The 12556-nt window shown below is 39.3% G+C and overlaps 1 protein-coding gene across 2 annotated transcripts in view; it reads left to right on the top strand.

The window, feature by feature from the left end:
- The first annotated feature begins 1214 nt into the window (after positions 1–1214).
- Positions 1215–12556, top strand: part of LOC135164715 (COUP transcription factor 2) — an 84755-nt gene continuing 73413 nt past the window's right edge. Inside the window, exon 1 of one of the 2 annotated variants that reach the window (XM_064125335.1) lies at positions 1215–2766. In XM_064125335.1, coding sequence (XP_063981405.1) covers positions 2388–2766 — 379 coding nt within the window. In that variant the 5' untranslated portion in view covers positions 1215–2387. The remainder of the gene's footprint in view (positions 2767–12556) is intronic. The other variant, XM_064125336.1, reaches the window with a different exon arrangement.

The raw sequence follows: 12556 nt of genomic DNA, 5'->3' as shown, positions 1-12556 counted from the left end.
GCTCTCTAATTTTTGTCTAAATAGTTTGTGAAAAAATTACGATCTGCGAGTCCCGTAATTTATGGCATGGAGAGATTGGTTTTCTACTAGAAATCAAAGAAAACCCGTCGGCCACCGACACGGATCGTTATCCCCCAAAAATAGTGAACGAAACCCACCCCCACAAACTACGATTACTAAATCATCTAAAATTCCCCCCTCCCCTATTTCGCTGCGAAATCGCGCAAAAATAATATGTAACTCTCATATCAAACATTTCCCTCCCCGCTTCCGAAAAAAAGTGGGTCGAAAGGGTCGGTGCAGGGTTGCTGACCCTATTTTGGTAGTCAAGCCACCTCTCGCCCCGTTCCGGTTAGGTCATCGCACAGTATAGGGTGACGAAGAAAAGAAAAAGCAATTGTTCCGACCGAAACACCGAGTAACACACGCCTGATTTAACTCACCTGCAATTGTCGTACCCCCATCAGTCCAATTACCCTGTGCCATTCTACCCAGGCATTGAGACTCCTCTCGATTTCCAATATGAAAATCCAATGAAATGCAATATATTAAACAAAAATCACCTGACACGTCATGTAAATCCCCTGTCAGATTAATATCGAACAAGTGATCACGAGTGAATCATTATATCCGATATAATTGATGAATTAATTGGCGGTGAGTGCATTAGCATCAACGATTTGTACATAAATTCGGTGAAATACTTGTACATAATCGAATTGAAGCGCGTGCGCGGGTTAAAGATAGCGATGTACCTCGAGACTCAGATATATCTTCTAAGAATAGTGGTAGAGTTGCCGCCGCCGAGCTACAGTACCAGTCAAAGAGACAGAGAGCGAGAGAGAGAGAGAGGGAGTGGGAGAGGGAGCCAGAGTGTGAGCGGCCGGGGGAGGGAAAGAGAGGGACGGTAAAGAGTATATCCAGTTGCGCGTTAGCCAAAGAGTGAGGGGAATAACAAGAGGTCCAAGAAGAAGTGAAGTGGGTACTTCTCTAGGATGGGAAAATCGTGTGATAGTGGGATACCGAGATGTTGGAAAAAAAAATATAAAAAATTGGTAGAGGGAGTTAGGCCAGTCCCGTAGCCAATGAGAGAGAGATCGGGGCGCGCCCTCCACTCGACCCCACCCCTCAGTTGTCATGGTAACTGGCGAACCGCGCGAAACCTACGAGGTCGAGTACGATGTTAAGGTGGTGGGGGCACCCAGGTCGGTGTCAGGGGTCGCCTCAGTCGGCAGTCGGTCTCTAGTCGGCCTTATGAATAGTCGTGTATACAGTTGTCTCGAAAATTTTTTTATCCTTTTTTTTTTTAAGTGAATAATCCTTACCCTTGTGTACCCCAGACTGAGCTGCAACAGTGATTGATAACATGATAATGAAATTAACCCAGTGCGATATTTTTTTTATTTATCTCTCTTGACGATCTTGCAAATATCTTCGTCCCAGACTCTTTCGCTTATGCATCGGTCAACAGATCTTTTACGCATCTTCGCGGATATTGTGTTTACCCTCCCCCCAATTACTGAATTATAGATAAATCAATTGATGATATACTACAGTGTTGGGAATTTTTGAGGGAAAATTGTTGATATTATCGCGTTTAATCGGTCGAGCCTTGACGGTATCCTGTGGTATGCTATTTCTTCGGGGATAAGAAGAACAGGTGATGTGCAACGGAAAACAGTGAAGTGAACATTAGTATACGTATAAATATATTGTAAATTTCTATAATAACCAATTGTTATATTACTGTGAAATTAAAAAATCCAAATTATTGAATTTGGAATCGACGTTCACCGAAGAATTCTGTGTTTGGTGTGTGCGGACGCGCGCCCTTGCGCGCGCGCCCGATTACTTTCCGCCATCCGGAGAAGATAAATCTCGCGGTGGTATGATATCGTGATTATGGGCATCATCGTTGTCCCCATAATCGGAAATGTATTGTCGCCCGGAGATCAGAAAGCCATCACTAATGCCCATCTGACTCTCACAATATTCGCCTCATCATCGGGCAAATTGTTATGCCTCACATGCTGAACATTCCCTAATCATCAGTCTCTCATCGGCGAATTCCCAACTGTCACCAGATCCATCAGCAAATCCCGTTGGTAATCACCGAAAGGAGCACCAACGAAAGGATCAACAGTTCGTCGACACGAGCAAATTATTCCCCTGAAGAGGGCAGTCAGAATTCACCAATAGTGACAGATAGGGAAGTCAGGGTGGTTCGTGGGGGGTCAGGTGGTGCGGACGCCCTGGCGACCGCCGGGGTGGTGTATCCGCCCGCGACGGCGAGCCTGTTCCCTGGTCGTATACCAGCGGGACATCATCACCCGGAGTTTACCGGCACGTTGGAGCTGGGGTTCCCACCCCGTGGCACCACCGCCTCGATGGCGTTGGTAGCCCCTCCACCCTCATGGACACCTCGTGATCCAGTTACAACGAGCTTAGTTGGAGGTGGTGCTAATCAAAATAATAATCAAGGTGGTCCCGGTAGTAATAATGCAAGTGGTACATTACAAGTATGTCCACCACCAATGCCACCAACTCATTTAACACCATCAGCAACCCCTGAGGACATAACATGTCTTGTTCCTGTTGGTAGTGTATTAACACCACGGGATCCCCTACCACCCAGCACGACACCCGGCAGTCAAGCTAACAGTTCACAATCAGGCAGCTCACAGACAGACAAATCACCGAATATCGAGTGTGTCGTTTGTGGTGACAAGAGCAGCGGGAAACATTATGGACAGTTTACCTGTGAAGGTAGGTCCAGTGATTTTGGTTATTTGTAGAATACCTTCATCGTGTGCTACCGGAACATGGAAAATTATTTGGAATTTTTCCTTCGGCGGTGGTCACGATCCCAAAGTGCTAATCAACAATTTGTCCAACTTCAGTTGTTCTTTTAAGGTCCGATCCGTTTTTTTTTTTTTAAGACCAACAAGTGATACTCGGGTAGGAGCTGAGGGAAAATATAGGAGTTATCATTAATAACCCAGTGGGGTGTGTTCTCTGAAACGCTTACACGTACGTTAGATGGCTAATAACGATGTAACGGCCCTGGGAAACGAAGCGCGATGGGACCCACGGGCTGTAAAACGAGACGCCCACAACTTCTGACTTCTCGTGCTAAGTTTATATCACCTATTCACGTGATTCAAACATGATGTATTGCAAACGAGTCACGTTTAATGAATACGATATACACGTGTATGCATTTACCGTTATCGTGATCATTAGGATATTCATATTATTTCACTTGAAATATTTCGATTAGGAGCGAATTCTCGCTTCTCGCTCGCAGAAGGTGATTGGATCCGTCTTCGGGCATCACGGGGCATTTTCGGAGACAAGGGTTGGACACGGTGAAACTAAGAGTTATCGGGGAGAGAACAGTTCGGTAAACGTGGACCATCCGACTATAATTATAGGTGATATACTGCCGTGGGGTACGACGAGTGAAGTGAAAATCAGAAGTTATGGGGATTGGGATGTTCTTGGGGGCTTTGGGGATGATTGCGGGGGAGTTTTTCGGTTTTGGTGAATGGAGGGGACATTGTTGAACGTTCGATCAGAATCTCAAAATCCATCGATTTTTGCGTAAATTACGGAACTCGGGGTTCGGTCAATGCTTGAGGAATCAGTTGGGAAATTTTATAATATTTTAGTGATTATTGACATGATAATTACGGAATTTTTAGGAATCTGTTTCATTTGATTTTCTCGGGGTGGGGTAGTGGGTCTAGTCAGGGGAATTTATCACACATTCATGCCGAATCGGGGAAAGGGAATTTTTAAGAAGTTTGAGATGTTTAGGGATATGATTGACTTGACGGAAATTAGAAGGGCAGAACGGGGTGGGTGAAATGGACCCGTGCATTTTTAGTTTTTTTGCCTTCAACACATTTCATTCCTCACGGAATTATGGTATTCTGTCATTCATGAATTTCATTAGAGAGAAATATCAAAAAACACTTCGAGTGCCATGAGGAATACTTTGGTTTTTGATAAATTTTTCCATCTGTCAGAAAATGCCAGGGAGACTTTAGAAATTAAAAAAATAATTCTATAGAAATTGTTAAATGCTCGAGGGGGTTGAAGATTTTCCAAGAATATCTGGAGGAATTGGATTATTTCACAAAAGCGTTCAAGGAGTCCAGTGTTTTTCCGCAATAATATTATTGAATCTTCTTGAAAATTCCAAGAAATGAACAATAAGAGTGTTTACGAGACGCGTGACACGGCCATGTCCCGAATATTCTAGGAATTTATAAAAATATTTATTGAATTATAAGTAAAATTGAAATCTGTAGGAGACTCATGAAGAGATTTTCGGAAGATCTTCTAAGGACAATTTTTGTTTGGAGACGTGTTGGGACGAGAGCTTTTAAAAATATTTTCCAATGTCAAATTCAGAATATCTTCAAAAAAAAAATCGTACTTCGCAGATATTCCGCGGAATCTCTTTGGGTCTCCCGGGAAATCCTTCGACGATCTTGACGTGATTCATTTGAAGATTTCTAAAAGATCTCCGACAGACAGAAATTTTCCTGCGCGGGTTACTGACCAATTTTGTTTATCCAAGTAAAATTCGACCTCATGACCTCTGGCATGTTGAGCAAGGATTTTATCCATATACGTAAGACGTTTGTTAGTGTTACTGCGTCGATCGTCAGCATAACACATTGACAATGAGTCAGCACGACTGACCAGTTTACGTGTTTAGAGCCTTAAAAAAACGGTTCTCTCGTCACTTTAATTTACGCGAAATTGAGTAATTGTTACCGTCTTTGATGCGCTTTTCATTTAAAATTCGGTAAATTTCCGGGGGGCAGATAAAAATACGTAACAGTACCAGAAATTCTCCGGAGCAAACGATAAAATTAACTGGAAATCTTCCATTTTTTACCAGGATTTCAGGTAAAAATGACTGAAACTATTCTTCTCCACTCGCTTATGTGACCAATCATCTACTTTTTCCTGCATTTTTTTTATCTGTGTATATCAACTCAAAGTCAATTTTTATATAATGTTATCCTCTCGTGATGATGTTTTCATAAAGCGATGCTATCCGATTAAAAAATAGTTAAGGTAAACATTTCAAGAATGCTCGTTGAAAATTTATGAATTCCGTTTTCAATTACAAAGTACGAACTTCCATTCGGACGTTCACCCAATGGAACTTTGCCTTACTTGATATATTTGATCAGACAAATTTCAAATTCGATTTTTATTACTTCTGAATGGAAGCATAGTAATCATAATTTTTTTCGATTCACTAATTTTCATTTGAAATGCTTAAGCATGTGAACTACTTTTCAAAATTCATGATTTTAAAGATTGTCTGTAGGTGTGTGGGTGCACACTTGTGACCCCTCCTCACCAGAATGTCTTTTAAAAGTTTATTTGGCAGAAAAAATTCATTAAACAACGACTCATTACTGCTAATTCTGCCAGTTCTCGCGTAGAAAAATTACTGTCCGTCAACGATTTTCTAGAATTCTTCAGAAAAATCATCAAAGGATTTTCCCAAGGTATCCGGTGGCCCCTAGTGATCCTCGTGATCTCTAGTCTTCTCTAGCTACAAATTCTTTAAAATATTTTCGGAAAACAAAATGTTTTTCTGTCCAGAAAATGTTCTGAATTTCATTTCGAAATATTCTCCAAAAACTTCTTTCCGGGCACACCCCCAAACAAAGATTGTCCAAAGGATCTTTTGGAGTCACCAGGGAGATCTTCCGAAGATCTTTCTGAAAGATCCTTGACATAAGTATCGAATGATAATAACATTTCTTGAGAGTGCTTGGTATGTGTGGACGAAAATTAACCGTCTGTTCATAGCTGTGTTTAGTCCATGTCAGTATTTTATGGTTTTTCTCAGAACAGTACCGAAATGTTTAGAATAGTTTTAATAAGCAGAACCAGAGAAGGAACAAAAAGGAATGAATAAACAAGGGCTTTTTGTGAAATGAGTCTAGAGTGTGAAAACTTTGGTCCGTAAGAGTCAGTCGCCCTGGAGACATCATAGGAGAAATATATACCTTCGGCGTGCGATAATCAAGAATTGAGGTTTATAGTCTAATTGTTTTTGATATTATTTAGATAATCCCTGTCCATAATCCAATAAAATTTAAAAACGCTATATTTTTTCAGGTAAATTTTGTTAACCGGTTCTCAGAAATTTGTAAAAAGCGAGAAGATATCGATAACGAACCCCTAAAACGTCTGTAAAAAAATTTCTCATATTGTAAGATACAATATTACTCCCTAAAGTAGAACAAATTAAATCGTCTGTTTCAATAGTTTTTTTTTCTGTTGGAACTCATAACGCAGTGTCGAATGTGCTCGGTATCGGTCACCATTATATTCACCATTGTTTTGTCAAGTTATCCAGTTCTTTCAGACATGTCCTACAGTGTATTAAAAACTGTATCGTTTACCATTTAAAACTGCAAATGGGCACATGTATATTTAAATTTCAAATAACACTTTCTAGTCAATGAAAAAAAAGTCTACATGAAGTTTCACAGGTAATTCCGCGTAGAAAAATTATCTGCAAAGATCTTTCAAAATTCTCCAGCAGAATCATCGAAAGGTCGGAAAATCTTTGTTTTTAAACTACAATTTTTGTTTAGAAATATTTTCCGAAGAGGCTTTTCTCAAAATTAGTTTCAATGTGAAAATTGTAACATTTTCTGGAAAGAAATATTGTCTTTAGACAATCTTCAATAGAATCTTTTTGGGTCATTGGAGAGATCTTGTGAAGATCTTTCGACGATTCTTCTGAAAAATTCTGAAAGATTTTCAGCAGAAAAACAATTTTCTACGCGGGAATATCCACTATTTTTAACGAACCCTGGTCGTGAATCCGGATTTTTCATTAGTTTCTTAGTAGAAATTCGTCTTACTATGCTATGAAACATATATGTGGTATAGTGTTTGGGAAGATCATTAAATAAGCTTCAAAATGATACCAAAAGTGTTCAATTCGGATCATTTCCTATTGATTTATGAAAGTTTTAAGCGAAAAATAATTTCAAAGTTTCGCTTGAAGCCGTCACTTTGCTAGATTTCTATAGACTCTTTTGACGTATCTTTATAGTTCTTCAAAATAGTGTATGATAAATCCGATTTCATTGAATTTCCGTCGAGTTATTGTAGGTTAATTCCAGTTTTTACGTTATGTCATACTTAAAAAAACATAGTTTTTACGAGTTATTGACATTTGAGACTCGACCAATGCGGATATACCATATATCAGTCGCAAAATATCATTGAGATCTTCAAATTGACACCTATATTATTCACTCCCTCTTTTTTTAGCATGCGTTATGTCACGCTTTAAAAATTTCTTTTTTCTTTTAATTTTGAAAATTTTCAAGTTTTTCCTCAAATTTGAGTGAATACTCCTTTTTCAGATGGAAATTCATTAAATTACCCCTATTTTGTCTCCTAAATTACCCCTTTAACACCATTTTTCATCACATTGTGACAGATTTTAATAAGAAAATGAAATTTCGTGATTCTATTGAACACAATTTGGAATCTATTTCGTGCAATCTAGCCAGCGCGCCCTAAACTCATTTAACTGATTCGATATATTACTCATCGAACGCGTCTGACCCTTCGGACTCATCTGATCCTTTTCTCGGTGTATCCTACTTATTTCCGCATGTACCTTCCATTACTCCATGTATAGTTGAGTTATACATCAACGTGTATCCGTCGGATATATTTTTTCCGTGCGAGTGGAACACTCGATTCTAGCATAAGTACGTGGGTCGAGGGTGGATTGAAGAGGGCGTGACTCTGGATGAAACAAATAACTTCTCGACAAATCTCTCTTTTGCTGTTTATTAAAAATGGAACCAAACCCTTATTTGGTTCTTCATCTTGGTTCTATCAGGCCTCGAGGGAACTACATACATTGGGCCGAATAGATTTAAAATTAGACATTCTTTGCTGTGTACAATTTTGGTGAGACAAAGATCAACATCAGACATTCAGATCGGCGTGTGATACATGAATTTTTCAATAAAATCACGACACTTCATTTTTTTAGTAAAATCTCTCTTTTGCAATAAGAAAATGTGATTATTGGATAATTCAGAGGTCAAATTAAGGCTCAATTAGTATATTTCTCTCTAAACCGCATTATCCCTTAGAACATTTGTCTCGATCCATATTTTTTTACTTTAGATATATATGACAAGTGCTTCTGATATTTTAGTAAGAAAACACGATAGGTTGACTAATCTCTCAGTGGAATATTTGACCAACAGCTTCTGATCTTGAGAGAGATAGCGAAATTTAAGTGAATACATTTGTTGTAGTACTTAATTCACTCCGCAAGAAAGATTCGTTTGAGATTGAAACTAAATTGAGATGCCCGTTGGCGAAAAATGGACTCTTGAAGGAGATGGAAAATGAATAAACTCATGAATTATAAAGCCACTACTGGAGATGTAATTTATTGTGACATAAACCACGCGTCGTCATATTTGGAACGATTTTATACTGACGAGTGCCTGAATTGATATTTCACGTTTCACTCAAATGTGTCGATGAATTTAATAAATCAATTGATAGGTGACTCGAATTAAATAGATGATTTTCAATGGATTAAGAGAGAATTAATATATCGTCTTCCATTGATGGACTCGGTGATGTACTCAGTTGAGGATTTACGTCGATCGTGTCCTGAGGATACTGTCCTTCTTGATAGTTAGAACGACATAATTAATGTTCACTGCTCGATGATTACTACTGACGATTTTGGTGATTATTTCTGTGGTTGACAGTGACCTTGAAGAGTCTGGAATTTTCTTTCTCGTTGTTCTCGTAGAGCCCGATGACCGTTTGACTTATTTGAATAACTGAATGTCAAACAAGGTTATGATATAAATTTTGTCATCACTCCTAGATTCCAAGATCACTGATACGATGTGCATCGAAATCAAAATTGATTTTTCATTCATGATTGTCAAAGGGGGAGCAGGGAAAAGAGTAGATTTTTTCAACAATATATTCCGACCAGAGGGGGCGATTATGACTCTCGTCACTATTGATATAAGTTACTCCCCACTACACGAGACCGGAGTTTATGCAGCGTTTCACCCTTTGCGCCGTCATATGATATTGTTGATCGAAACTATAGAGTTATTCTCGATATTAGTTTTCATGTGAAATTTAGGGAAAAATGGGAAGTGTAGACCGGGATCCGAACGTGAAATTTTGCGATTGCAGAGTCAGTCGGCTACACTGTCTCCTTAAAATATCCTAAACGTCCAGTCTTTAGTTATCATTCATATTGTGTCTGAATATTGTGTCATTTAAATTACAATAAATTGATCTTTGAAAATGAGCCAAGATCCCCGAAAAGCCGTTGGCATTTGGGAACTTACGAGATTACGAGTGAAAAGATATCGACGTCGGAAAGAAGAGGAAAAAAATAATGGATGTCAATCTCACAATACTGAAGTACACGAAGAAGATTCAGTAAATATAAAAAGTGTTAGTGAAGTTGATACCTATTCACTATCTGGACAATTAGCCGAAAGGAATTATAATTTAAATATTTCTAATAAATTCTATGAATTAGAAGAATCGATTAGGCTAGGTTGAGATGACCCCAACTTCCAATTGTGCGATGTTAACCGTAATAATTAATTTCTGGTCAAGTTCCGGCTATCTAGCCGCATCAAATTCTGATCAGTTGGGCCTGATCAAATTCAAATTAGGTCATATTGATCAAGTTCGGATCAGATTGGCTTGATCAGGTCCGGAACAAGTGAAGGCGTTACATGTCTGATCAAATTCTGATCCGGTCCTCGGATCAGTACCTGATTATACATGAGATCTGACTTGATCAGGACTTGATCCGGACCTGAGTTAAATTTTCACTCGGGAAGAAATAAATACTTCAATGAAGTGTATATATTATATTTGATGCAAGTGTAAAGTATATACTTAAGTTGAGTATAAAATATACATGAGAAAAGTATATAATATACGTAAAATAAAAATATTATTAAACTTTTGTTTAGTATACGTTATACTTGATTCTAGTATATATTCGATTTCGAATGGTAAAATCGATAAGAAATTGATTCTCCCACCTTTTTATCATCTGCTATATATAAATCGAGTAGCACAACAATGTTGATCAACAATATCCCAGGTAGGAAATGCCAATGTCCACGAAACGGGCCAGGTCTGGCACGAGACTGGCTTGCCAGATCTGGGCCACCAAGCTTGGCCCGAGGCATGGCCAGACCGGCAAAGAGCATGGCTTGCCAGGCTTGGGTCACTAAGCTTGGCCCGTGGTATGGCCAGACTGGCAAAGAGCACGGTTTGCCGGGCTTGGGCAACCACGCTTGACCCGAGGTATGGCCAGACTGGTAAAGAGCATGGCTTGCCAGGCTTGGGTCACCAAGCTTGCCCCGAGACATGGCCAGGCAGACAAGGGGCATGGTTTGCCAGGCTTGGGTCCCATATGGAACAGCATTCCAAAAATTGAATTCTCATGGGGAATGTTCCTTCACTAAATTTTTCGTCCTTTGATTCTCCTTCTTCCGAAGGTACCATTATTTCTTCTGAACATACTATTTCAGGGGAAAATATGCGTGGATATCACCGTATACCACACATTCTATGACAACAGCCCGTAAGATGGCGTGTTGAGTAGTCTGATTGTGGCAGTAGACATGAGTGTCGTGTGCGGCAATTTATTATTTTAATATTACTCTTTTACTATTGTAATATGTCTCAGAGTTCATATTCACGGGTTAAAAAATACAGACATTTTCATCAACTGAAGAAAAAAGAATCTGTAAACGTAGAAGGCGCTAAAGAAAAAACTCCGGATTACAGTGAACGCAATAATGCCGATGAGGAAGAGGTTAGTTTGCCAACAGCCAATGAAATAACTATCCGTAGTGGATCTATTGTGGATCAAATTAGTGGAGATGTCGATGTTCGACATCTCGATGATAATGCTAGTGCTTGTGGTGATAGTTGGTCGGGTGGTGATGGTGATTGTGGCTCGTATAAGCATCTTAATGATTGCATCAGTGAATCCAATAGCAGCGTTGGAGACAGGGATGAACCAATTCTTGGGGGCTCAGGTTGTGATGGTGATTCAGATGACATTGACAATGATTTCAACAAAGTATTCACTGACAGCATTGGAGACAAGAATACACAAACTCTGGACAAATTGGAACCGCGGGGAATGGAGCAAAAAATTAATCAATGGGCAGTGAAATTCAGAAGAGCTACAACAGCAGAAGCAATCGATGAATTGTTAGCCATTTTAAGAAGTGAAGGTTACACATCAATACCCAAGACTACACGGCAGCTTTTGCAAACTCCCCATTGCAGACACCTAACAACCATGAGAGGAGTTCATGAGATTCCAGGTGAATTCATTTATTTGGGAATCGCCTCGGGACTCAGAAAAATAATTTCAACTCAAATTTATCGAGAAAACGACATTTCTCTTCTGGTTCATATTGACGGTATGCAGGTATACCGGAATGCTAAGAAGGAAATTTGGCCAATTTCAATAAAAATACAGCATCCAAATTACACTACCAAACCCTTTGCTGCCGCGATTTATTGTGGGGATGGGAAACCATTATCAGCCACAGAATTCATGACTGATTTTGTTGAAGAGGCCAATGAACTCCAAGAAAATGGTTTGCGCATTGATGACAAGGTTTTTGAGGTGAAAATTGTAGCAATAGTGGCTGATTCGCCAGCTCGAGCATTCATTTGCTGCCACAAAGCTCCTGGAGCCTTCTATGCCTGTGGAAGGTGTTTCACCAAGGGCATTACAGTAGGTTGTGGAAGACGAGGAAAACGCATATATCCAGTGACCAATGCAAATTTACGCACTAAAGTATCCTACGAGACGCGAGTTCAACCAGAACATCATTATGAAGGTTCTGTGTCCCCGCTGCTCTCTTTGGATAGATTCGATCTGACAAAACAAGTGCCATTAGATTTAATGCATTTATTCTATTCTGGTAATATGAAATGGCTGCTGGATAAATGGCTAACGAGAAGTTCAGCCCAGAGGATCAAATTAGCTGATGTTCGTCGGCTTGATGGTATTATGAGGTCATTAAAAGCCGATATCCCTATTGAATTTCAAAGGAAAGAATTTGATGTGAATAATATCTCAAGATGGAAAGCATCACAATTCAAGTTTTTCCTTAATTATTGTGGTATCGTCGTGTTACAAGATTTCTTACCGAAACCTTTACGTTGTCATTTCTCATTATTTGTCTTTGCTAGCAGAATTTTAAACAGTAAGGAATTCGTTAAGGATTTGAGTGAATATGCTGGATCTCTGCTAAAAATTTGTTTCGAGACGTTACCTGATGTTTATAATGATGAAGGGGCTCAAGTTCTCAGTTGGCATAGTATCATCCACGTTGCTAATGATGCCCAATACTTTAAAATTCCTCTGAATGAGCTCTCAGCGTTTTGGGGAGAGAGTTACATTGGTTTATTTAAAAAACTCGTTCATTCTTCGATAAAACCACTC

The sequence above is a fragment of the Diachasmimorpha longicaudata genome, chromosome 7 (genome assembly GCF_034640455.1).
Source record: "Diachasmimorpha longicaudata isolate KC_UGA_2023 chromosome 7, iyDiaLong2, whole genome shotgun sequence".
NCBI classification, from domain to species: Eukaryota; Metazoa; Arthropoda; class Insecta; order Hymenoptera; family Braconidae; genus Diachasmimorpha; species Diachasmimorpha longicaudata.
The sequence above is the reverse complement of the archived record's forward strand: the minus strand, read 5'-3'. Positions and strand labels throughout refer to the sequence as shown.